Here is a 27,701-nt window from a genome sequence, read left to right on the forward strand (position 1 = left end):
AGGCACCATGTGGTTGCTGGGAATTGAACTCAGGTCCTCTGGAAGAACAGCCAGTGCTCTTAACCACTGAGCCATCTCTCTGGCCTGTTAAACAGTCTTTTTTTTTTTTTTTTTTTTTTTACGGTCTTATTAATAGAAAACCCGGAGCCAGATACTGGGGTGAAGGCTGAAAGATCAGAGAAGCTGAGCAAGCCTCAGCCAACTTCACCTCGCCAACCCCACAAATCCTCTGACTGAAAGCCTCTGAGTTCTCACCCCTGAGGGTCTCAGTTGAACAGCTTTAGCCAGTAGCTTACCTCTACTAAATCCTCAGTCTAAAAAGACCTGAAGTTCCTGTTTCCTCGCGCCTTATATACCTTTCTGTGTCCTGCCATATTACTTCCTGGGATTAAAGGCGTGTGTCCTTCCCAAGCAAAGACATGAGATCTCAAGTGTTGGGATTAAAGGTGTGTGCCACCACTGCCTGACCTCTATGTCTAATTTGGTGGCTGGCTCTGTCCTCTGATCCCCAGATAAGTTTATTAGGGTACACAATATATCACCACAGAAAAACCATCTTTTAATTGAACATATTAGGCCCAGCACAGTAGTGCACACCTTTGATCCCAGTACTCAAGAGACAGCCAGGCAGATTTCATTGAGTTCCAGGCCAGCCTCAAAAACACGTGAACCGAGCTGCAGTCAGGATGGGAGCGACTCCTCCACCTGCACACCTAGGGGCACTAGGCTCTGCAGAAACACTTACAATGTACCCCAATCCTAACCAGGAGGCATGCAAGGTCCTGGCTGCCAGACTCCACAAGAAAAGAGGAAGTTGAGACTTGGTTCCTCGGGTGCAGGGACAAGCAGAAGCAAACGCAGCAGCGAACCGGCCAGCGCACATCCAACTTCGCCCGCAAAGCCCCTTTCTCGGCCTGCCAGCCTCCGGTGCTACCAATGCATGGTGCTTACCGTCACTGCAAGGTTGGAAAGGTTGGAGAACCTGGCACCGCCGAAGGAATTCCCCACCGCCGCCCCCACTCCCTGAAGCTCTGAAAGCCTTGAGGAGGCTCACACTACGTACCTCCACAAATGGGTACCAAAGCAGAGATGGCATGTCACAGGGTTCCTAACTATAGGGAGGTTCCTGGAGACCCCAAAGGGCGACATCCGCAAGTGCTTGGTTGCAGCTTTGTTTTCTTTCCTGCGGGGGCTCACGTGCCCCAGGCTGCCTTCAACTCATAGCACTTGAGAGGGAAGACCTAATCCCTCTGCCTCCACATCCATTTTGGGTTTTTGTTTTGTCGTTTTGTTTCTGGCCTGGGATTTGGAGTCTTTTCTTCCCAACCCGTGTGGAGTTTTTTTTTTTTTTGCAGAGGTGGGGGTGGGTGGGGGCGTGCCCTACCCCCACCTCTGAGGCAGTGTCAGGTACTGCTTTGCCCTAGTTAGCTGTTTTGTTAATGCTTTTCAACTTGCTTGTAAGGGACCTGTTGGGTTTTCACTTCTATCAGTGGCAAGTTGATAATAAAAGTATTCATACAAACAAAACCCTAAAAACTGAAAATTTAAAAATCTTTCTCGTATCTGGAATTCCGCCTTCCTTTTGAGCTAAACATTTGGCCTTTGGGACTAGAGATGCATCTCACTGGTAAAGCTGGTTTGACGAGGATCACTGCAGATTTAAAAACAAAAAAGACCAAAAGAAAAAAAATATGGCCTTGTCTTCCAACTAATGGCCTTTAAAAGAAAGCACCCCATTAAGAATTCAGAGTGAAATGTTTCTATCTATCCATGTAAGACCCTGAAGGTTGTTTGCTGAGTATCTCAAATGGTCAAACTAACAGGAGTCCCCAATACCACTCCTGTGGCCCCCAGCACATCTCCATGGTGAGACTCATGTGGTCATCGCCAAGGACCTGGGGACCATGTCTGCTCAACCTTACTTCCTACACTGGAGTCTGCAGGTCTTTAGTCTCTGACTTTGGCTTTGCATTAGCTCTGGTCTGGAAGACCACATTTTCCAAACCCCAAGGGTGAAAGGTGTCTCTCTCTGGAGGCTCAAATGCACATGTGACTGGTCCCCAGAGAGGGTTTCCTGGAGTCAGTGAATTTCAACCAGAAACTAAGCTCAGAATATTGCCCACACTTTTGTGACTGCCAGTTCCAAATAGCCTATCCTGGGCCAGCAAGGCAACCAGATAACGAGTCCACTCTTCTAGGATTTGGTTTAGGAAAGTCCTTTCTTCATCTACAGAGGCAAGAGCTTTTAAAGACTACAGTTTCACTGAAACAGCAAGATTTCAGGGGAGGGGAGAACAGCCAAGTAACTTCGATTCCACTGCATAGGCTTCTGTGGACAACTAAGGCCCTAAGGACGGGAAGGGTGGCTGGCAAACCCAAGGTGGCCAGAAGCAACTCCGAACTCGCCAGGGATGACATTGCGGTAGGCTGTGGAGATCAAGGCGTTTCCCCTGTTTTCACGTTCAGATCATATTGACGGTTCAAGAATGAACTCCTCGTGAGCACCTATTTTCCTGGTGCTGGGATTGTCCCCAGGTATCCATTATATAAGTAGGTGCTCTACCACCAATTCTAAACCTGGAGCCCAGGGTGGAACCAACACTGGTAGAACTCTCACCAAGATGATACAACTAAATACCTTTTAAACCCAGCATAAAATTGCTTTTCAATTCATGGACAAAACAAAGACTCACATTGGAGCACGTCTTGTTTCTTTTCACTGTTGTGGGAGATGGGGTGTCACCTGTAGCCCAGACTGGCTTTGGACATAAGGTTGGGGACCACAGGCCTATGCACTTAGCCCAGTTTTATAGCTGGAAGGCCCTGCTACTGTTAATGTGTAAGACAGTCTCCCTGTGGCACCCAGGCTGGTTTCTGATCCCTGGGCTCAAGCTTGTTTTTAAGATTATTACATGTATGGGTGCTTTGCCTGCATTTATCATCTATGCACCATACTTGTGCCCGGTACCCCTGGAAGAGCACTGGATCTCCTGGAACTGGAGTTAACAGATGGTTGTGAACAGCCATGTAAGTGGTCCTCTGGAAGAGCATCCAGTGCTCTTAACCACTAGGCCATCCTCTCCAGTCCCTAAATCTGTTACTTATCAAGTTTGAGGTAATTTGTTATGTATAATTTCCTGGCAAAAGAGACAACACAGGCCTGGAGAGACGGCTCAGTGGTTACAAGTACTGCCTGCTCTTCCAGAGGACCTAGGTTCAAGTCCCGGCACCTAACCAGTGGCTTGCAATCTTTTGTAACCCCAATCCCAGGGCATCCAAGGGCACCAGGCATGCACATGGTGCCCAAACACACATGCAGACTAAACATCCACACATGTAAAACAAAAGACATTTTAAAGAGAGAGACGAGACGACACAGCAGCAAGGATGGTTGTGTCCATCTTACACCTGACATTTACATCAGGTCTGAGCGGAGGCAAAGTAAGAGAGCTGGTGGCCCTTGGTCCCATCCCCCGAGTGACAATAACGGCACCATTGACTTCCCAACCTCACAGATGTGGTAGGACGCGATCAGTTGTCTTAACTTGGCCCAGGATTAGACACAGTTTTTACTGCATAGAAATCCAGCCCATGACACCCCACCAAAAAAAAAAAAAAGTCTGTAATTCTAACATTCGGCAGGCTGAAGCAGGGTAGTCCTAGCTACACAGGATTCGAAGGCAACTGGGACCACTGGAGCTCATTGTAAAACAAAACAAAGCCTTCTGTTTCACTCTCCCTGATTTTAGTGCCTCCCCACTGAAGACTTTGGATTAATTTCAAATGAAGGACTATATCTACACACACACTGTCACACATTAAGGGAAAGACTCTACCAATGGATGGGTTGAAGCAATGAAGTGTAGAAATTCTTAAACAATATACAGTAATGGCAAGGTACTTTTGAAAATGTGAGTAGGAATATCACATAAGCAAACGACACAGTCAAACTTCAAATTTTAATATGAAAGTCCACATCATGGCAAATGGTAAAGTAATGTAATGTGTTGACTCAGTCAGCCTGCAGAGCTACTCTAGTCTAATTTATCTGTCATTTCCCATCCCACCGTGGCCCCCCCAGTACTTTTCCCCATGTGTGCTTACACTCAGAAGATGCCTCCTCCCCAGGGTAGATAGCCATTTTAAAATGCTACATACGTTAACTCAACTAACATTCAGATAGTGAATTGCTTTCTCCTGTCCCTGAAAGAAAAAAAAAAAAGCCGGCTGTCTGTCCTTCTGGAAGAGATGTGATGGTCCAGTGCCCAACTTTACTTGGTTTTTGGATGTATTCTGGTGGACAGAAAGTACTCCAGATTGCTAAACTATATTGTTCAACAGCTCTTTCAGAAAGGGGATATCAGAAATAAACTTCTTAAATTCTTCAATATCAAAAAATACCTTGGTTTTACCCTTAAAATCAAATGCCAGCTTGGCAGGATAAAGGATTCTCGGTTGAAAGCCGCCTTCTTGCAGGATTTTAACGATCCCGGACCACTGACTTCTCGCATCTATCGTGCCGGGTGATAAGTCGGCTGTCAGTCTGATTTTTGACCCTCTGTAGGTTATTTCTTTTTTTGCTTTAGAAGCTTTTAGGATTTTCTGTTTATCACCAGAACTCCAAAACTTCACCAAGATGTGTCTAGGTGTGAGTCTGTGCTCATCCACCGCACTAGGGATTCGATGAGCGCAGACAATCTCGAGACCCTGGTCTTCTAGCTCGGCAAAGTTTTCTTCTATTATTTCCTTAATTATGTCCTCTGCGCCATTCTCGCGGTTTTCTTTCTCTGGGATTCCTATCACTCGGATGTTGGAGCTCCGCAGCCTATCCTCTCTCTCTCTCAGCCTTTCTTTATCCACGATCTCCTTGGCCAACTCCATTGTCTCCTTAGTCAGCCCCTCCACTGCATCTTCCTGATCATTCACTCTTGCTTCAATCATGCACGCTAAGGAATTCAGATCATCCATGGAGCTCTTCATATTTAAGACATCGAAAAAGTAAAGTTTCTTGATGTTTTCCACCTCCCTTTGCATCTGCCTGATAATACTGATCACGCTTCTTCTGAAGTTCTCCTCGGTTTCACGAATCAAGCCCGCTTCCTTGGCTGTGAGCTCTTTTCTTTGCGGGGTCTTGTATCTCCCTTTCTCCCTGTTCATTAAAAGTGGAGTGACTTGTGACGGGACACTCAGGTTTGTACGTGAATGGCTTTTAGGACCATCACTGCCTGCCTCTAGGGATTCTGATGGAGAAGCCAAGTACAAGGTTAGGCAGGGCATCCTGATCCCCTGACTGGTCATGGCGGCGGCTCCTCCCTGCTGGCACTTGACCAGTTTATTTTCTTTAGAGTCCCAAACCAAGTAGCTAAAGGCAAGTTCTCTAAGTCCATGGAAGGTCTCCTTTTTCTTAGTCGTCTTTACATTTCCTCCTTCTTCTGATTCAGAATCTGCTATCAAACTAATTAAACCAATCTCCTCACCCATCCTGGTGATTTTCTCAACTCCATGCTCTCCGACCACAGTAAGGCCTTCGAAGGTTGAGCCTCCTGTTTCATGAAGGACAGAGGCCTCTTCCTCCTTCGATAGATCTGAGTGCTCCTCTCCCTCTTCCTCCTCCCCCGAGGTCTGTTCCTCCAACTCTGAGTCCTCTTCTTCCTCCAACTCTGAGCCCTCTTCCTCCCCCATCTCAGAGGCTTCTCCCTCAGCAATTTTTTCCACGTCCATGATTTCTTCCTCCTCCTTTAGCCTTGAGGCCTCCTGCCTCTCCAACTTGAGAGTTTCTTTATTCTTCGCTTCCAATGTTTCTTCTTCATCAGTCTTCATGCTTGGACTAGCAACCTCTACCTCGTTGATGAACAGGAAGCTCAAGCTATCACTTGCTATTCTTCCAGCTTCGTGCTTTGTGTCTCCTAGAGTTTTACCCTAGAAGTTTAAAAAAGTTATTTAAGTCATGTTTTTCAATGAATTAAAATCCCTACCTATTTCACCCTCTAAATTTAATATACTTGCCATGACAACGAACAAGTATCTGTAAAATTGCTTAAGTATTATTTTCTTCCCTGTGGTGAAGCTGAAACTCTGGGCCTTGTCCATGGTGATTTCCCACAGATAGTGGTAGACGCCTGCATCCAGTCATCTATTCTCAAAGACATGGGTCCCCACAGAGATTCAGTTTCCTAGAATGATCTTAACAAATTGCTTCTTCTGCAGTATTCAGAACAAATTTCCACAAGATCATGCCTGCTCTGACCTTCTGAATCCCCAGTATGTAATATGTTGCATGTGACTGACTGAGTAAGCACATATAATGATCTCTCTTCACGTTTAGCACAACCCTATAGAACGAAGACCTGGTAACCCAGATTCACCTGAATGGTCATTTACCTTTCCCTGACACAAAAGCAATTTAACTCTTTTTTTTTTTTCTTAAATTGTGAGGGTGGTAGGGTGGTGGTGGTACCACAGTGTTCATATGGAGGTCAGAGGACAGCTTGCAGGAAGGAGTTAGTTCTCTGTTCTACCACGTGGGTCCCAGGTATCAACTCATGCCATCAAGCTTATATGGCAAGCGCCAATACCCACTGAGCCATCTTGTCAGCCCATAATTTTAATTTTTTAATTTTATTTTATTGTGGTATTGTGTTTCCCAAAATATTGTGTACCTTAATAAACTTATCTGGGGTCAGAGAACAGAAAAGCCACTAGTTAGGCAGTGATAGCACACGTCTTTAATCCTAGGATTCCAGAGGCAGAAATCCATGAGTTCAAGGATATAGACAGGTATGGTGACTCATCACGCCTTTAATCCCAGAAAGCAAACCTTTAATCCCAGGGAGTGGTGGTAGAAAGCAGAAAGGTTTCTAAGGCGTGAGGACCAGAAACTAGGAGCATTAGGCTGGTTAAGCATTTGGCTGGTTAAGCTTTCAGGCTTTGGAGCAACACAGTTCAGCTGAGATTCATTCTGGATGAGGACTCAGAGGCTTCCAGTCTGAGGAAACAGAACCAGCTGAGGAATTGGCAAGGTGAGATAGCTGTGGCTTGTTCTGTCTCTGATCTACCAGCATTGACCCCAATAACTGGCCTCAGGTTTGATTTTATTAATAAGAACTTTTTTTTTTTTTTTTTGGTTTTTCGAGACAGGGTTTCTCTGTGTAGCTTTGCGCCTCTCCTGGAACTCACTTGGTAGACCAGGCTGGCCTCGAACTCACAGAGATCCGCCTGGCTCTGCCTCCCGAGTGCTGGGATTAAAGGCGTGCGCCACCACCGCCCGGCTTTAATAAGAACTTTTAAGATTCATGCTACATTTTATTATTATTTTGTTTGTTTTTTGAGATAGGGTCGCTAATAGTCTAGGCTGGCCTCAAATTCATGTCAATCCTCATGCCTCAGCTGCAATTCCCACCATTCACGGAAATCATGCCTGATTTGTGTGGTGTTGGGGATTGAACCCAGGCCTTTGTGCATGCATGCTATGTATGCACCTTCCCGACTGAGCTACATCCCAGCCCTACATTTTAACACAGTGACCAGAAGATGGGTAGAGTGGTGTGCCTGTAATCCCATCAGAGATGGAGGTGCTAGGGTGGACAGTGCAGAGTCTGGGCTAAATGAGAGCCTTTATCCAAACAAACAACAAATAAAAATAAAATAGTGAATAGTGAGCAACAGGAAGACACTGGACACCGAGGTTTGAGTCCAACCTTACACAAAGTGGTACAAGTTCTAGGTGTGTTAAAAACCTCAGTATGAGGGGCTAGAGATATGGCTCCGAGGTTAAGAGCACTTGTTCTTGCTCAGGACTTGGGTTCAATTCCCAGCACCCACATGGCAGCCCATGAACATCTAAAACCTCAGTCCCAGGGGACCTGACACCTCTTCTGTCTTCCTCAGGCACCAAGCACATATATGGCATACATACACATGTGTAAATAAAACATCATACACATAAAAAATAAAAATTTTTAAAAAATTAAAAAAAAACCCACCTCAATTAAAAAAAAAAAAACTAATGTTTACAAAATCTACCTTAAAACGAAGATTTACTAAAGGGGAGATGCAAACCACCACAGAGTTATGGCACACAACAGTCAGATTACCCAGAAAATATTATGGCTAAGGGGACCTGGCCATGGGATCTCTTGAATGTTCATGCAGTGCTATCACCAGCATGCATATGATAGATACCCTCTACAATAAATCAAAATGTACCAGGAAAAAAGACAAGAGAGACCAGAGCAGATGTGGTGTGGTACACACCTATAATTTCAGCACCAAGGAGGCTGAGGTAAGAAAAAGTGTGAGGCTAGCCTGGGATACATAGCAAGACCCTGCATCTGGGAATCGAACCCCAGTCCTCGGGATGAGCAGCCAGTGCTCTAAACCGCTGAACCATGTCCCAGCCCCGTGAAATTTTTTTTTTTTTTTTTGGTTTTTCGAGACAGGGTTTCTCTGTGTAGCTTTGCGCCTTTTTCCTGGAACTCACTTGGTAGCCCAGGCTGGCCTCGAACTCACAGAGATCCGCCTGGCTCTGCCTCCCGAGTGCTGGGATTAAAGGCGTGCGCCACCACCGCCCGGCCGCCGTGAAATTTTTAATGTTAGCACTTGAAGTTGGAAACAAGAGTACTGTTGCAAGTTTGAGAGATGAGCAGGGAATGAAGGTCTGTTTGATAGGAATCTGTGAAGATGGTATTTGCCTAATACTACCTCTAAATAGCAATCTAAAAATACAGTTATTGGAAGACTTGAATAGGACTTTTGTTTTGTTTTGTTTTTTGAGACAGGGTTTCTGTGTGTAGTTTTGGTGCTTGTCCTGGATCTCACTCTGTAGACCAGGCTGGCCTCAAACACACAGAGATCTGCCTGCCTCTGCCTCCCGAGTGCTGGTATCAAAGGCGAGTGCCACCACCGCCCGGCTTGAACAGGACTTTATAGAGGAGGAAACCGGAGTGGTCAATAAATATAAATCCACCCAGGTTAAGTTTGGGTTAAGTGAGATGTTGAGTGCAGAGAGTGTAAGGGCTCAAGAGATGGCTGAATGGTTAAGAGCTCTTGCAGAGGACCCAAGTTCAGTTCCCGACACCCACATCGGGTAGCTCCACGGGGATCTGATGCTTTCTTCTGGCCTCTGAGGGCACCAGGCACATGATGATGCACAGATGTGCATGCAGGCAAAACACTTACACACAGAACATTGTTTAGAAAGAATATTAAACCCAGTTAACACCGGATATTAACACTGCTATTCCCACTTTTTAATGAGTTAAAAGATATTCTTAGTGTTTAACCTTAAATTTTAACATAAATGTTTTCCTATCAATCTCTAGAACGCCTATCAAACAGACCTTAATTCCCTGCTCATCTCTCAAACTTGCAACAGTACTCTTGTTTCCAACTTCAAGTGCGAACATTAAAAATTTCACGGGGCTGGGACATGGTTCAGCGGTTTAGCGCACTGGCTGCTCATCCCGAGGACTGGGGGGGTTCGATTCCCAGCACCCACAGGGCAGCTCATAACTGACTGTAACTCCAGTTCCAGGGGATCCAACACCAATGCACATAAAATAAAGTTGTTTTAAAAAAAATTCACATTATGCTTTTTAAAGAATTACGCCAACTCTTACACTTGACCCCTCCATCCTTATACGCTTACCCATCTTTCTTGAAGCTCATTTCTGCGTCCTCCGTTTCTTGCTTCGTTTGGCGGGAGTACATCTTTCAGTAATTCTTTCAGAAAAGGCTTTCTGCTGGTAAACTGGCGGAGGCTGTCAAGGTCGGAGAAAGTCTTTGCTTCACCCTCACATTTAAACGCTAACTTAACGGAGCACCGCAGCTCAGGCTCCAGCCCCTCCTCCCTCAGAAGGCGGAAGATGCGGCCCCACCGCTTCCCGATCTCCAGCGTGGCTGCTGAGAAGTCAGCAGCCAGCCTGAGGGTGGCTCCCGCTTCCGGCGCGCTGCCGTCTCCGGGGGCATCTAGGGGGTTCTCTTTATTCTGATGATAGCTTGTTTCTTTGGCTGGCTTGTCCTCCCCATTCTTCGAGTCCTCGCCTAGAACGCCTACATGGCCACCGCTCTCGCCACACCAGTCATCTGCAGGATGCAGGGCTTCTCCCATCCTCTCTAGTGATGGCTTCACGGCGGGGATGCTGTGGGGCTGCTTTTTGTCCTGCTCCCTACTCAGCTTGCTCTTTTCCTCGCTTTTCACGGTGAGGTTTCCAGGGTCCTCATCTGTTCCAAAACTTTCCTCCTCCACTTTCTCTCCTGGCTTTGGCCGTTCTGAGGCTGAATCTCTTCCTTCTCGCTGCTCTCCCCGGTCCTCCGGACTCTTCACCTCAGGTGGTGTACGTTTAACCAGCATTTCCTTTAGATCATTTTTTAGGCTTTCTCTCATCTCTACAAACATCATGTCTTGCATTTCCATTAAAGCATTAAACTTCTTCATCATGGCTGCCGATACGTCGTACTTTAAATCCACGGATGCGGCCACGTCCCTGTCCACGTCCCTGTCCACGTCCCTGTCCGCGTCTGCTACCGGCTTTTCCTTGGGCTCCTTTGGAAGCGTGACTGCTTTCGACTGCACACCCGACATCGTGGCTGCACTAACACCGGAGTGCACTTTCTTCTTCCAGAGAGGACTTCAGAAGCTCAAACTCCTAAAAGAATAAAAAAGTCATCTGAAATATAAACAAATGAAAATTTACTGAGTTTTATAGAGAAACTTATTAAGAATGAGACTGCTTAAGAAAACAATGCTATATGTACTTTGGGAGCCCGTTCTCGGGTTCCTCGTGCCTTTACCCAGCAGGTCCGCATAGAGGATGATTAGGACCACGGGCCTGAGTGCAGGTGTCTGGGATGGTCTGCACTTGGTTGTGCTGGGGGGAGGGGAGGAGGTCTTTTGCTCCACCCCTTGGCGTCTCTATAAAAACCCTGGGGCAGAGACAGTCGGGCCCTTGGAAAAGGTTCCAGGCCCTCTCGGGGCTATCCTTTATTTTCTATTTATCTCCGCAATAAATCCTATCTAATATTTCCTGCTTCTCACACTCAAGAAAACTCTGGGGAGCTGTGGGGTTGGTGGGTAAACGCCCCACAGAATGGCGCCATAAACAGGGACTAAAGAAAAAAGAAAAAAAAGGGGACTAAAGAAAAAAAAGGGCGCCATAAACAGGGACTAAAGACAAAATAATAGGGACTAAAGATAAAGGAAAATAATAGTTTTATTAGAGTTTTTGGCAAAAGTGTGAGTCAGCCCTGCCAGTGGAAAGGCATGCTGGTGTTATGGAAAATACATATTTTTTTATATATATTATTGAGAGGCAGGGGTTTTATCCTCGAGAGAAAAGGAAAGCGGACTGGAAGGATGTCCGATGCTGCAGCGCAATTCTCTTGTCAAAATTTTCTATCTTCTATCCCTTTCTCAATTTCTATCTGTGAAAAATAAGTATAAGGTATAGGGTAGTAATATAGTGTAGGAAAAACTTAGTAGTGTAAGATCGTGTAGAAAAAAATAAGTAAGACAACTAGACAGAAAAACTTCAATTTTCTAACTTTGGGGCTTTGAATGCAAACTGGGGGGGGATCTTTCTTTGGGCTTTACGGGTAGTAAAAAAGCTCTTCTGAGGTTATGGGGAAGAAAAAGTTTCCTATGGAAGCTTTTGACCTGGGGACAGCTGAAACGCTAAGTCTAAGCAGCAGGAGAAAGTGTTTTCTCCCTTAGGCAAAAATGGGGGTGTAAGAAGTCAAAGTTTAAAGTTGGGAAGTTTTGGGAAAAGTTGGTCTTTCTTTCTCCTGGGGAAAAAAATCTAAAAAGCCTTAATCTTTCTCAAAAGCTCTCTTAAACTTAAAAACTAAAGCCTTTAACTTTCTCAGAAGGACAAATTAGAATCACCTGAAGATATTAGTATGGGGACCACCTGTGATTAGCTCAAAGGGAAAACAACAAACCTCTTAAGACAGCGAAACCTCTTCAAGTTCTCTTTCAAGCTTTAAAAATTCTCCCTGCAATGTAGGAGGCAGGGACAAGTTCCTAAAAACCTCTTTTAGCTCTGTCTCTTCAAGCTAGTAAAAGACAGTGGGTCAGAGTACCCTGAGGGAAACACTTGGGAGAGTGGGTGAAGAGCTACAGAGAGCCCAAAAGGGCAGGAAACTTTATCTGAGAAAAGCAAAAAAGCCAAGCTTTTCAGTTACAGCCCAGCTGAGGCATCAAGGGTTTTTTTTTCTGAGTGAGCGTTTCAGAATGAAAAGGTGCTCCTAATTCTCCTAATGCAAAGATCCCCTGAAGCAATGCAAACTGTATCTTTAGCATTGTATCCTCACTTCTGACCAAAAACCCAGAAGCCACTGGCCAGCTTCTCTGAGTTGGAGTGCATTTCGGGGATACTAGGGTTCCTGCAGTTGTAAACTTCCTGGAGCACAGAGCTGAGGCAGGAAGGTGCAGGACCCAGGGGAAGATGGCTAATGAACAACCAAAACTAAAACCAGTGGGAACGGCGCAGTTGTCCACTTTCCTACAAGTCCCGGGTTGATAGGTCCACAGCTGCAAAAAGAAATCTGAGAAAAGCTTTCCTATCAGAGTAAGGACCTTTCTGGGAAAACAGTAAAGCTGAACTGTGTCTGAAGCAGTTGTGCTGCTGAGTCAGAACGCTGTCTAGGGGAAAGAGCCCAGCCAGGGCAGAACAGAACTATCTAGGAGTAAAGCTTTCTTTTCTGTCAGAAAGCACCTCATTGAGAAAAGCTTTGTTTCAACTGACTCCCGGTGAGATGAGGGAGTGTAGCCCTAAGGGGTGATTGCCTCTGGCATAAACTCTGTCCTTGAGCACCCAGACAAGCAAATGCAACCCACTGGGGGACTGGGCCAGGTGAAGGCCTGATGAGGCAAAACACCTGTCCTAATGGGAATTTAGAAATGGCAAAAACCTCCCTTGTTAGATTTTCAGTCTGTACGCAAACCACACAGACCCTGAAAACAGAAACGTACAAAAAACCCCTACCTTCAGTAGCAGGGAAAGCCGCCACTGTAGTGTCGGAAACTGTTTCTGGGGTAGAGGAGATAAATTGAGACCAAACTGGGAACTGTCTGGGAAAGAGACTCTGAAGAAACAGAAGGGACAGATTCCTCCCCAGAAAAATATGACCTGTAAAAGCTGCTGAGAGTTTGAGGCAGATTCGGGGAGAGAAAAAAGCCCCTACCTCCAAAGGCAGCTAGCAGAGGTACAGAGCTGCAGACAGATACCTGAAGCTCTGCATCTGCGGGGTAAGGAATAAGCAAAATGAGAATAAAGTCAGTGGGAGAAAATCTCTGAAAGAGCTATGGAAAAGCTGTTGTACATGATCTTGTTTTTCACTGACTGGCTAAGACAAACACAAGCCCCGAGGAAAGTTGCTATCAGAAATGCCAGCCTCAATGCCAGCTAACGAGGCAGGTACAGATCTGATACAGAGGCCAGAGTCAAATGAAAGAGAGACACCTGTTAAAGCCAGCTGAGGAGAGACCAGAAACCTCCCAATGTGCCATAGCTGAAAATGTAAAATGCTTGTTCAAATCTCCCATTGCAAAAGCAAAAAAACTTTGTTCAAACATCTCGGGCAAGAATTTGTAAGCAAGTCTGGTAAAAGAGAACCAGTTGACTCTCAGACCCAAAAAGAACTATGGGAAATGACTGATATAAGGGAAATGATATAAGGGACTGATATAAGGGACTGATATTATTATGGACTGATATAAGGGAGATGCATTCTGGAAAAGGTAGTTTTTCCGCTAAAGATTGACAATTTGTCAGCTCGATAATACGTTCATGGTAAACTTAAAATACAGCTTTTAAAAGATTAAGGAGGAAAATCATCTAAGAGTTTAAGTGTCAGTTCCAATGAAAAATTGAAAGGATACGGATTCGAGGTTTAGGGCGCCCATGGTAAAATGCCTTATTTACCCTAATAGCTGTGCAAAGTTTTTACGGTAGTTGGATGACAAAAAGCTACCTATAAGAGCAAACAAGTCACTTTAAAATCCTTAAAACAAGGGAAAGCATTTTATACACCGAACGTTGTCTTAGATATGAAGAAACTTATGTTGAAATTAAAAAAAGTTCTTTGCCTTTTGAACAAACTGCCTGCGATGAGTAATTCCTTTGCAAATCTAATAAGGAGACAAGGAAACAGGCATTCAAAAAGAAATGACTGCTTTATAGATGGGAACAAACTTCAGAAAATCTAGCTGTCTTACAAAAGAGTTGCTTCACCTGAAAGTTCCTTATAAAAAAATCAATGCTAAATATTACAGCTGCTAATAACATCAGGAGTTAAAGCTAATGAAGTAAAAATACTAAATCCTGAAACTCAAGTGAAATGGAAAGATCCCTGCTCGGGGGATTATGGAAGGGTCCTGATCCTGTCTTAATATGGGGTCGAGAACATGTTTGTGTTTTTTCACAAGAGGAGAATGAAGCTCGGTGATTACTGGAGCGTCTGGTAAGGAGCGTGGAACTAAGGAAGGTCAGCTCCAATGAGGTTCCTATAAAGGAACCAGAATGAAAGTGGCTCGATTTGTGTTTCTGAGGTTTTGTCACTGGTTAACGCAAACAGTGAGGAAATAGAGTTCGGAGCTGTGCCGCTTTTGGCTTTACCAGCTCCTTTAGAAAAATACTTTATATCACCTAATAGCTGTGCAGTATTTGGCGAAGAGCTTTACAGAAGCTAAATATGGTAATTTCACCCTCAGCGTGAAGTGAAGTTTTTCGGTAGAACAAACCAAAAGTACTGCTGTAATAGAAACATTTGTCTGAATTGAAGCACTTAGGGGAACTACTATGAATTTGGGTGAAGGAACAGCCTCTAGTTAAAAACCATCTACCGCTGACAGTGCATCTCTGCCGGTCCAGAACGGCTGAGAGAACTCGGCAACTTTGGAGTGTGGCATCATCCTGGGAAGGTTACAGTCCCCTAGCAACAACTATCACAATTCTATAACAACAACAACACTCACTAAATCCCAGTATTGTATAGCAAAGCTGACTATAAACTCTAAACTTTAGAAATGATATACGTACTTCCTGTCTAGTTAAGAGAATCTTTCTAATAGAGATAGTGATAATAATTAAGAGTAAGAAATAGAAAAAGATGAAAATAAGATATGTGAGTTTGTAAAAATTCTCTTGTTAGATCTCTGTGTTAAAAAATCTTTAGGTGTCTGCTAAGTTAAATATATGCTAAAAATAGATCTATAGAGTTCCTTTAAGAATATAAGCTTGCAAGAAGTATCTAATGTAGTCTTAAGACATGTAGTAATAAGCTTGTAAGACGTAAAGAATGTTAGTTGTAAATGTAAGTTTAAATAAGAAATAAGATGGAATGAATATAAGTATATAAGAAACAATAAGAAATATATTTGCTAAAGTAGTTCTATAGTTCCCTTAAAGAGTATAAATAAGTAGATGTTAATGTTATATGTGAATTTGGAAAAAAAAAGTGTAAATGTTAAATGTGGATCTATTCTTAATGTATATGGTGAAAGAACCCAAGACACAGAAGGTTAGTGTCGCAGTAGACTGCAAAGTAGGCAGTCTGAATGGTTTCAAAAGCTCCAAAAGCCACGAAGAAGCTAAGAATGGCGGACGCCAGAACCAGCACAACAAGGCATCTGCAGCTGAGATCCATGGAAAAATCAACGCAACACAGAAAAACCTGAGCTAACATCAAAAACGGTACGGTTTATACTACTGTACCTAAAACGGTCTCTGTCTGTGAGAACAAAAGTTGCAGAGATGCTTGTTTGAACTAAAATTGTTAACTGCAAAAAGTTTTGGTTGTAAAACGTCTCTTCATATTTGGAAGTGAAAGCCTGATACCAGAATTTATTTCTTGTTTGAACTTTTTGAACTTAAAATGAGATAAAACTACAAAAAGATTTTGGTTATGGATTTCTTCATATTTGGAAGTCTAGTACCAGAATTTATCATTTGAATTTTGGGACTTAAGAAATGAAATGAACAATAGAGATTTCATTGCAATGGGACAATTTTGAGTTTACTTATAGTAATGACCTAGGAACTGTTTTCTGGAATTGGGTTAAAAATGGAACTGTTTAAATGAAGAAACTTATTGTTTCTACCTTGACTCAAGATGCAGTTTTGTGTATGCATATATGCTGGTGATTCATGTATTCTGTGTTAAAAATGCAATCGTTTTGTGGAACTGTTCATGTAAAAATGGAATTACGTACAGAACTGGTTTTGTGTTACAAATAGAACTGTTTAAATGGAAAAGTTTGGGTTTTCTAACTAGGCTTGAGATTTTGCTTAAAAAATTATAAAGAAGCCGGGCGGTGGTGGCGCACGCCTTTAATCCCAGCACTCGGGAGGCAGAGCCAGGCGGATCTCTGTGAGTTCGAGGCCAGCCTGGTCTCCAAAGCGAGTTCCAGGAAAGGCGCAAAGCTACAGAGAAACCCTGTCTCGAAAAACAAAAAACAAAAAACAAAAAAACAAACAAAAAAAATATAAAGAAAAGGGAGAGTTTAATATTCCTTAGTCTAATTTCAAAAATTGTTTGAGTGGATTAATGTCATGTTTTGTTAGTAAGAAATGCAAATGAAGTATACTAAGAGACTACTTTTAGAGTGTAAAGAGTTTTATTAAGAAACTGCTTTTGGATGTTTTGCTAAAAATTTTCAAAGTATTAATGGTTAGATTGAAAATATTGCTCTCAATATGGGTTTGTAGGAATTGTATAAGTTTGGGTTTTTTCTAATAAGGTTTGAGATTGTTTTAAAAAATTATAAAGAAAAGGAGGAGTTATGTTTGCAAAAATTATGTTTACCCTGTTGATATTCTTTTTTTTTTTTTTTTGGTTTTTCGAGACAGGGTTTCTCTGTGTAGCTTTGCGTCTGTCCTGGAACTCACTTGGTAGCCCAGGCTGGCCTCGAACTCACAGAGATCCTCCTGGCTCTGCCTCCCGAGTGCTGGGATTAAAGACGTGCGCCACCACCGCCTGGCCCACCCTGTTGATATTAATGCACCCTGGTTTTGTGGAGTTAAGGAAATATTTAAGTTTGATGTGAATACATCGAAGTTTTTCCTGTGTTCTGTTAGCAAGAAAATTTAAATGATTAAGTTATAGTAGTAAGATGGAGAAAATTGTTAACTATATATAGCATCATATATGCTAATTCAAATGGTTCTGTTAAGAGTTTGCTTTGAGTTGTAAGACTGAGAAAATTGTGACTATGTATAGCGATATTTATGTTAACCTGTTAATGGTAATGATGAAGCTTAGGGATTCTTTAAGTTTGTAGTCGCCTTAAGAGTTTTTGGTTTAGAAAGGGCTTGATGCAGCTAAAGACTGCTGTAGTCACCTTGGACCTAATTCAAAAGAGAAATGCCATCTTTATCATCCTCTACTCCCATACTGGGAGGTGTAACAGCTATGGAGATTGCTGTGAGCCATTAGTAATTATTTTTTATATGTTAAGAAAGGGGGACCTGTGGGAGCTTTACCCAGCAGGTCCCCATAGAGGATGATTAGGACCACGGGCCTGAGTGCAGGTGTCTGGGATGGTCTGCACTTGGCTGTGCTGGGGGGAGGGGAGGAGGTCTTTTGCTCCACCCCTTGGCGTCTCTATAAAAACCCTGGGGCAGAGACAGTCGGGCTGTTGGAAAAGGTTCCAGGCCCTCTCGAGGCTATCCTTTATTTTCTATCTGTTTATCTCCGAGATATTCTCTGTAATAAATCCTTCTATCTAATATTTCCTGCTGCTCACACTCAAGAAAACTCGGGGAGCTGTGGGGTTGGTGGGTAAACGCCCCTCAGTGTACTTCAGAATAACAAAGGGTTTCTAGTGGAAAGTACACGTGGATATGATCACAAGGGGTGGAAAAAGGTCAGAACTCACAATTTATGCACAATGACTAAAATCCATTTAGAAGCTGACATGAGGCTGCATGCCTGGAGTCCCATCTAATTAGGAGACCAAGGTAGGAGCCTCAGGAGTTGGTGGTGAGTGTAGGCAGCATAGTGAGACCCCCATCTCAAAAAGCAGACAAGGGCTGGGGTAGTAACTTGGTAATAGAGCACACACAAAATAGGTCTAAAAAAGAGGTTTAAAAAAAAAAGAATTGGTGGTGGTGGTGCACTCCTTTGATCCCAGCACTCGGGAGGCAGAGGCAGGCGGATCTCTGTGAGTTTGAGGACAGCCTGGTCTACAAAGTGAGTTCCAGGAAAGGCACAAAGCTACACACAGAAACCCTGTCTCCAAAAACAAAACAAAACAAAACAAACAAACAAAAAAAAGAATTGGCAAGATGGGCATAGTGGTGCATGAATTTAATCCCAGCACCTGGGAAGAGAGGTTGGTGAATCTGAGTTCAAAGCCAGCCTGGTCTACATAGTGAATTTTGACCTTACACGCACAACCACGCACACAATAAATAATATAACAAGAATTAAATTGAAAAATAAAAAGGTATTACATACCACAAACAAAACAAAAACAGTTTTGAGGTCAACCTAAGAGCATTATTTTTGCAGAGTGCAAAATGTTAGATACTCCCTAAAAGAGCCAAAGTAAATTCCAGTTCTCTTCCCTTCTCCCACAGGCCCAATCTATGTTAAGGACCCTCAGACTGTGTGGCTCCTTGACCAGGCAGGGTGGGGAGAGGCAATCCATTCCAGCAACAGCATTTAATAAGGACAGGAAGTGGGAGAGTGTACTACTCCCACAGTACTGAGCATAGTTAAAAAAAAAAATACCCTTTATAGCTTAGTTGGGAACCCCACTTACACCCAAGTCTGCACCTGATAACCAGGACCCAGTAACATCACTCACCCAAGAAAATAACCAGACACAGGCCTAGAACCCAATGAAGCTCACTGGAAGGTATATAAGCAGAGGACACCAAGAGCAAAGCTCTGCCCTGCACATCTGGAGAATCTCCCCCAGGACCCTGACCCTGGCCAGGCATGGTGGCACACACCTTTAATCCCAGCACATGGGAGGCAGAGGCAGGCGATCTCTGTGAGTTCAAGGCCAGTCTTGTCTAAACCACAGCAAATCACACTCACACCCGCCTGAAGAGCCACGGAATTTCTAAGGACTAACGGCTCAAGAGGCAGAACCAGAAAACAGACAATGGATCACAAATACCAGGAGGACTCACAACCAATTCCATGGAAACCAAACATCTTGAGCGGTAAGGCTGCAGCTTTGTGTAGATATATCAGAATGGGAAGGAGAGGAGGGAGCAGGTCTTTTGACTTGGTTTCCTAAGTTTCCATTACTGTCACAAAATGCCTAAGACAAACATCTCAAAGAAAAAAAAAAGGTTTCTTTTGGTTCCGTGTCTTAGTCCGTGACCACTTGACCACCCTGGCCTTTGGGAGCAGCCCATCTCATAGTAGAAGCCCATGGAGACTCTGTCTGCTCATCACACGGTCATGGCAAAGACACTGGCCTCTCAACAGCTCTCTTGTTTTACCTCAAGTAACCCTTGCCTCCTAAAGGCTCCACTACCAGCACAGGGCTGAAGCTGGCAGCATAGGCTTGTGGGAAACATACAGGGCCAGATGGAATGAGTTCTTCCTTACCTAAAGATGATGCCTACCATGAAACCAAGCATGAGCGATGAGAACGTGTGTTGGGGTGGGTTCGGGTCTCCTTGAGTATGCTGGGACCACGGCTGTGTTTGAACTTCCTTTGCGAGAGCAGCAGCAGCAACAACATTTTTGTAGCTGGCCTGAAACTTGCTATATAATTGAGCCTGGCTTTTTTGTTTTTTGAAACAGGGTTTCTCTGTGTAGCCCTGGCTGTCCTGGATCTCGCTCTGTAGACTGGGCTGGCCTCAAACTCAGAGATCCTCCTGCCTCTGCCTCCCAAGTGCTGGGATTAAAGGCATGCGCCCCCACCACCTGGCTCAATGTTTAGATTTTTATTTTTGCCTAAACCTAGGGCCTTTTGCATGGTAGGTGAGGAGTCTACTTCTGAGCTGGATCCCTAGTCCTTGAGAAAAAGTTTTAAAGCATTAAGATTCTTTGCCGTTAGCCATACTTCTGTGTTAACACAATCCAAGAAGAGCAAACCAAATGAGTCTATGACCCAGTCACTCTCTATGCTGTATATAAAGGAACAAAGGCAGATGGGGTTTTAGTCAAGAGGGCTTGCCCACCTCACAAAGGCCCTGGGCTCTATGTACGCACTGCTGTCCACGCCCGAACCCCCATTTCCCTTTAGATCAGGCATGGAGGCTCACGACACTAATCTCAGCAGTAGGACTGCTCCAAATAGACCAGCCTGGGTTACAGAGGGACTATCTCAAAAACTAAACCAAACCAATACATATACACAAGGAAAATACAGAAGATTCGACCTAAATTCACCCAGGATCCATAAGGTGGGACAGAACTGACTCCTTCAAGTCACCCTGACTTCCACATGAGTGCCCTGACACATGCGTACACACGGAGACACAAATAAATAAAATGTAATTTAAAAATTTAAAATGTAGCACGTGTAAAGTGAGTGTGTGGGGGGTGTCTGTTAGCTGAGGCTAGCCTGGGCTACACTGAGAATCACAGGCCAGCCAGGGATACACAGTGAGGCCTTGTCTCAGAAAAACAATAATCAAACAAACAATAGCAAAGCAGAGAATAAGTTTCATATTTAATCTGGAAATGGGAAGCCAATTTGTTCTGCTTTGTCTTATGTGGGTCTAGAACTTGCTAGAACCAGACCTGTGTCAGTTCCCACCTGCCTCCTGAGTGCTGGGAACACAGGCCTGTGCTATCAACTCTGACCTTAGCAAGTTCTCTTATTAGATCCAAACCCCCAGAATTCTGGAGAAGAGCAAAAAGGAACTATTTCAATAACTGTAAGAAGCTAGATAATATGAAGGAAGATGAGGTTTAAAAAAAACAACAAAAAGAACAACAACAACAAAAAGAAAATCACATGAGTTTCTTCCGTCTCATAAAAAATAAATGCAGTTCCTCAGGGTCCGGTGCTGGAGTGAAGCAATGAGGCCTTGTGCATGCTGAGCAGGTGCTTGGCTGCTCCTGAGCCACAGGCCCAGCCTGACACAAAAACCAACAAAAAACTTTAAAGCAAATACTAGCAAATCAAACCCACTGGCATCAAGCAAGCTTACAGCAAGATCATGTTGGGCTTATTCATAAATGAAAGACAACGTGTGGTAAATAGTACCCCGTTGGCCCTGAAGAAGAAAATCTAGGTTTGGGTTTAGCTTCACAATATCTGAGGCAGGTGGGGGGGGGGGGGCGGTTGGGAGTGGGGAGGCTGTGTCACTGCAGCCCTGCAATAAATCAATCAATCAAGTCACCTAGCCAGGCCCGAACTTGAGATCCCCCTGCTTCATCCTTTTGAGCAGCTGAGATGCAGGACTGCCACCAGCAGGGTCCAGCCTAGGAAAAGCTTGTCATGAAGTAGAGGTGGAGATCGATCTGAATCAGGCAGCTTGCAGAGTGGTGTGGAGGGACAAAAATCACAGTGAGGCTTAGTGCTGGCCTTAGTGTGAGCTTCCAGAACGTGGCAGCTCCGCTCCATCAAACCAAAGTGAGCTTATTATTTTTAAGACAATCTCAGGGATGGAGGGGGTGCTCAGCTGGTAAGGGTACTTGCTGCTCTTCGAGGGAACCTGGGATTCCATTTCAAGCACCCGTGTGGTGGCCAACAACTGCCTGTAACTCCAATTCCAGGGGAGCTGATGCCCTCTTCTGACTTCCATGGGCATTGGGCACAAATGTGGTGCATAGACATACATGTCGACCAAACACCCTTACACACAAAATAAGAAAAGGACCTCACAGCGTAGCCCGGACTAGTGCTTGAATCCACCCTGAATGATGGCTGTTTTGGTTCTTTTCCTAAAGATTTATTTTTATGATTTTAATTATATGTAACTCTGTGTACGTGTGTGTGTGTGTGTGTGTGTGTGTGTGTGTGTGTGTGTGTGTGTGTGTGTGTAGATCTGATCTACAGATCGAGTTCCAGGACAGCCAGAGAAACCCTTTCTTGAAAAAAAAAAAAAAGTTGGTGGCAGCACATGCCTTTGATCCCAGTACTGGGGGGGGGGGGGGGGGCAGAGGCAGGCAGATGAATCTTTGGAGTTTGAGGTCATCCTAGTCTGTAGAGCTAGTTGAAATGCCTCCCCCAACCCCCCCCCCCTCCCGCAAGCATTAGCTCTTTAAACACTCAGAAGTAGCACATTCCTATAATCCCAGCATTCAGAGGCTGAGGCAGAAGGATCTTGAATTTGAGATAGAGTTAGTTCCAGGACAGCCAGGGTTACACAGAGAAAACCCTGTCTCGAACCCTGTGCCCCACGAACAAGAAAAAAAAAAAAGAAAGTAAAGGGCCCGGTGTTGTAGCCCAGAACACTTACCCTGCATCTGCATGGCCCTCGGTTCAGATCTCCAGCATAGCAAAACCAGCCTATAACTTTTAGAGTTCCTGTTTAGCGTAGATGAGCCCCCCCTTGAATGGCAAACAGGAACTGTATATTTCCAGCTCCTATAGAGTTTATATTTACTGAGAAGCTACAGTTAAAATTCTGTAGAATACAAAATATTACTAAGCATGAAAAGATGCCAATATAGTCGAAGAGATCACAGAAACAAACCGAGGCCACTTTTCTGCACCTGGTGCACATGAGAACCCCTAAAAAGCCGGGTCTGCAGAGGCTGGTTGGCGGATTACAGCTGTAGTCCTGGGGAGCCTGGAATGCTGCAGAACTGGAGGTTAATGGCCTCATCTGGGGCTAGTTCTAGCCTTCCAGAACACCATTCCTTGACCAATAGAAAAGAACCTTCTAGAATCTATTAATCTATCTAGACCTCTAGACCTAGTTTCCACGAATGTCATCGGATTGTGTCTTGGGCCTATAGAAAGCCTTCCCCAGACTGACAGTGATGCACACCTTTAATCCCAGCAATTGGGAGAAGAGGCAGGTGGATTTCTGTGAGTTCAAGGCCAGCCTGGTCTACAGAATGAGTTCCAGGACAGCCAGGGCTATACAGAGAAACCCTGTCTCCATAAACTAAAAAAGAAAAAAGAAAAAAAAAAGAAAGAAAGAAAGAGAGAGAGACTTCCCAAGCTTGCTGTACCTGCCTCCCTGATGGACCCACCAATGTATTTTTTTTTGCCTTGGCTTATGACTCTCTTTGTTCAGTAAAATCATAAAACTTCATGAAACGTTTTCCATGCTGGAATATGGAATTTGTGGTAAACTAAATCTGTGTTCCCCGGCCACAGTCACTCAAAACAGCTCCACAATAAACTATCTCTTATTTCCTTTAAGGTAGGAGCTGTGGCTTTTGCAATGACACCAAAATTAAATAAAAGCAAGAAATGGTGACATGACCATGAGATCCCAGCATGTGGGGGTTGAGGCCAGAGTGGGTTACACAGCAAGTACCAGGCCACCCAGGGCTTTTTGGTTAGATCATCTCAAAAACAAAACAAGTCAAATACACATCCACTCTATCTGCCATGGAAAACCACTTGCATGGAAGAAAACCAGGCCTGATACCTGCCTGTAACCCCAGCACTTGCAAGGTGAAGTCGGGAGGATCAGGTGTTCAAGACCAGCCTGGAAGACATTAAGACCTCAACTCAACAAACAAACAACCTCCCCCTTAACTAAAGGGGGGTGCTGGAGAGATGGCTCAGCAGCTAAGAGCACTGGCTGTTCTTCCAGAGGACCTGGGTTCAATTCCCAGCACCCATCTGGCAGGCTAACAAATCTGTAACTCTAGTTCCAGAGAATCTGATACCCTCTCTGGCTGCCTCAGGCAACGATACACACAGCGCACAGATACACGCACAAGCAAAACACCCAAACAGTAAAATAAAATTAAAAGTTAAAACGTGAGGGAAATCTTTTGAACCAGATCATAGGTACAAGGCCCGTCTCTGCCACAGAACGAGACCTTGTCTTAAAACAAACCCTGGGTTTGATCCAAATAACAGATCTCAAGATTTGATGATTTGGTTTTACTGTGTCTGAGGGTCTCACCCTGCACCCCAGGCTTTTCTGGAACTCATTATGTAGTTCAGGCTGGCCATGAACTAATAGCAATACTCCTGCCTCAGCCTCCTACGTGCTGGGATTAAACACAAGCCATGCCATTTGACTCCAGATCAATAATTGAAAACCAGTACCGGAGTAGATATCTGCCCTCTAGCGCTTATGGGTGACTGACTTGGCAGAAGGCCCACTGTCCACTATTGGACTTTTTGAGTGATGTACCAAGATAGGAAATTGGAGACTGCTTCAAATTGTTGGACATGACAAGCAGAACAGATGAAATCTCGCAACCCCACACAGCAGAGTGGGGCCTGGACATCAGCTGCAGGTCCACACGAGGAAAAGATAAAAATCCCAACAAGAGGTACAAAGGGCAAAGCCAGGAGGAAACCGCACTACCTAGAGGGTGAGATCATGAGCTCAGAAGCTGCTTTTGTCCAAAGCACGGACTCCTCTCAAGTCCAAAGGTGGAAAGCCTTGCAGTTGTGCCCTTCATCTTGCGTCTCCAAGACAGACAGGTCGGTGCTAAACCTGCAGTCCAAAAGGTACAGTGGTGTGCATGCCCTTTCAGCACTTGGTAGGTAGAGGCAGAAGGGCCAGGCATTCAAGACCATCTTTGGCTTCATATCAGCAGTTCAAGGCACCCACCTCCCCCGCCCCCCAAAAAAAGCCAGGCTTGGTGGCCTAAGCCTTTAATCCCACCACTTGGGAGGTAGACCCGAGAAGATGAAGTGTCATCCTTGGCCCCATGACTCAGAGGACAGCTTGGGCTCTGTGAGACTCTCTCAAAGCACATATCAAACCAAATCACATGCAAGTAATCCAGTACAGGATGCTGAATCCAGGACACAAGCTAAGCAGTGTAACCACCCACCCCCAGCTACACAGACCCTAAGCCTCTACAGTGGGGGGGGGGGGGGGGGGGGGAGATAATCCACAATCCTGCCCGCTAGCAAGTTGAGGGAGGAGACCCACACAATAAAGAACAAGTCGCTAATTAGAAAATGCAATGAGATAATAAACATCTGAAAAGAAGACAGAAGGTGGCAGGAGCGACCAGGCCAAGGCCAAGGAAATGCAAATGCAAGGCTTTCCTCCCTTGGCCAGAGACAGGAAGTCACGCCCTCCCCTCCCCCCTGCCCCCCGTCCCCCCTCTCAGGCCTCATCTGCTAAACTTTTCCCTTTCTTCACTGGTAGATTTTCTAGAGTATAGAGCCAAGGAAGCACTCCTAAATCACTTAAAATGTAAATCACGCTTGGGAGGCTGAGGCCAGTTGGAGTCTAACTGGAACGACACAGTGCCACCAGCTCCAAAAGGAATGGGATTGCGCAGCTTTACAGGGCAGACCACAACGTGAGACTAACCAGGGCGGACCAGCTTCCCATCACTTCACAGCTCTAACGGCTGCCGCCAGCCTTGCCCTGCAATCCGCCAACTCCGCTCAGTTCTTCACCCTACTGGAAAGCTCAGGGGTAAAACTCGGGACTACGTAGGCTCTTGGATGGGAAAAAGACCTCACACACTTGTTTGTGTAGAGACAAGGTCTCACTAAGCTGTCCCAGTGAGCCTTCAGGGGACCCTATTGCCTCAGGCCCTGAAGAAGGTGGGACCACAGGTCTGAACTACCTATTAGTTTTCTGCTATTTATTTGTTTATTTGAGACAGGGTCTTTCTACCTAGTTCTGGCTGTCCTGGAACTCACTCTGTAGACCAGGCTGCTCTCAAACTCCGAGATCCGCCTGCCTCTGCTGGGACCAAAGGCGTGCACCACCAAGCCTGGCTTCTTTTCTGCTTTAAACTGTGGGACTTAAATGATCCCCAGTGTGATGCTCTCTAGTGAGTTTCAATGCTATTACAAATCCTTGACACGAGGTTAAGGACCCCACCCTAGAAAACAGGCAACACCCCATCCCTACTTCGATCCAAGACACTTCTGTCTCACTCCAAAGGGCCCATCTCCGTGCACACACTACAGCTTACCCAATCTGTTCCTTAAGGAACCAGCTCTCAGGACGCAGCACAGGCCTTGCTCCAGCCGTCCACCCACAGCCGCGTCTCTCAGCACCTGGAATTAAGAGCGCATCCCAATCAAGTTGTGGCTTAGTATGCAGAAAACCACCCACGTGTCAATAGTTAAAAGTTCTTCGATGTGCGTCTGCGTAAGCAGTATACGTAAGTTATTAACAGGGACACTAGGATGGGGGTAGGGAGAAGGAGGTAACCACCCGGATCCGAATTTAAGGTGGCAAAGGGAAGGCCAGAGGACGGTGGCTTGTGCCCTGTGTGCGAGGGTACATTAACATAACACCTTTAATGACTTAAAAAAGAATTCTGCCCATTTTTCCAGCAAACTTTGCAAAGAGACTGATGGAAAACGCCTTCCCAGTCAGAGACCCCGAGGAAAGCATTGGAAGGTGGAGGCTAGGAAGGGCCTGGGAGCCCGGGTCCTCCAGGCTCTCTGCAAAGCTCTGCCTGGGGCAGCCGCTCAAGCTCACCTCCGCCCTCCGCAGCTCCCGCCCGGCTGTCCCCACTGTCCGGGTGGAGGAGCGATTCTCACTTCCCATCCCGGGGCCGGCCAAGGCAGAGCAGGGTGAGAAGCACGGGGACATCCGGGGCCTAGCCCTGAGCAGCCTTACCTGGGAGCCACGAGGTCCAGCCCGGAGGTCACACACGCCAACAAAAGCAGGCCCGGGCGTCTGACCGCAGGAGGGACTCTCCGGTCGTCGCGGGCTGACTCCTCCCCTCCCTCTGCGAAGTTTGCAGGTTTCTAGGCCCAACCCCCCTCGCCATCAGCTTCCCTAGCCCCCTCCCAGTAGGGCCTGAGCCTGCGGGGCATGGTGGCCCACGCCCAGAACCCATACACTCTGGAGGCTAGTTAGGGCGCGCATTTTCAAAAATTACAATTGCCTCAACGCTGCTCTCTGGCTTCCCGCTAACCAGCTGGGGAACGCACGCACACACATCCCTGTCCTGGCTTCAGGTTCTGGTCGCAACAAATGCTACACTAACCGCCTAGGAGGGAACCTTGGTGTTACTCTGGGCTCCTTTCTTGACCGCCTTCTTCTCAGTACATTTCTGACCCTCACATTTCTGCTCCAGGGCCTTTGCACGAGCTGTCTTTCTATGGCTTCTTTTCCCAGTTGAAATTTTGAGAGAATCTCCTCAACCTGGAATTCCATATGTAATCTTCCTGCCTGCATTTCCCATTGCTGGGATTACAGACCTGTGAGCCAAGGAGTCGGGGGTAGGGGCAAACCCCGACCTTGTGTGTGCTAGGCAAGCACTCTTCCAACACCAATCCTTACTTTCTCACTTTTTCCAAAACTGCCCTTTTTTTCCATCCCCAGGTCTCGGGTCAAACAATAACTACTGCAGGGCTGATGGCTATACCTACCTACAAACCTCCAAGCTACTCTGGAGGCAGGAGGACACCTTTGTGCATAGGAATTGAAGCTAACTTGGGCACTGTAGTGAGACCCGTCTCTCAACAAAAACAAAGATCTTCTCTAAGTGGCCTGAGTCCACCCTTCCTAAAGAAGACCCATGCCTCCAATCCTAAAGCTCTACCATAGTACTCTGTTTTTACTCCCACACGTTTTTAAAGACAATATCTTGCTATGTAGCCGAGGCTAGTCTTGAACTTCTATTGACCTCAAACTCCAGGCACTCCTGCTTCAGCC

General features: G+C 45.3%; 1 protein-coding gene across 2 annotated transcripts; it reads right to left on the minus strand.

The window, feature by feature from the left end:
* Positions 1–152: 152 nt before the first annotated feature.
* On the minus strand, positions 153–26,505 carry L1td1 (LINE1 type transposase domain containing 1). 2 transcript variants are annotated; one of them, XM_052718210.1, is made up of 3 exons: positions 26,002–26,505; positions 9,647–10,646; positions 153–5,919 (listed from the first exon to the last, which is right to left on the minus strand). In XM_052718210.1, exons 2-3 carry the CDS (start codon positions 10,580–10,582, stop codon positions 4,321–4,323), a joined length of 2,535 nt encoding a protein of 844 aa, XP_052574170.1. In that variant the 5' UTR covers positions 10,583–10,646; positions 26,002–26,505; the 3' UTR covers positions 153–4,320. The 2 variants fall into 2 exon arrangements, with proteins under 2 accessions (XP_052574170.1, XP_052574171.1); XM_052718211.1 differs by lacking the exon at positions 26,002–26,505 and having other exon boundaries at positions 9,647–16,488.
* Positions 26,506–27,701: the final 1,196 nt, after the last annotated feature.

This window comes from Peromyscus californicus, unplaced genomic scaffold (assembly GCF_007827085.1).
Source record: "Peromyscus californicus insignis strain IS unplaced genomic scaffold, ASM782708v3 Scaffold_5__1_contigs__length_169319896, whole genome shotgun sequence".
Lineage (NCBI taxonomy): Eukaryota > Metazoa > Chordata > Mammalia > Rodentia > Cricetidae > Peromyscus > Peromyscus californicus.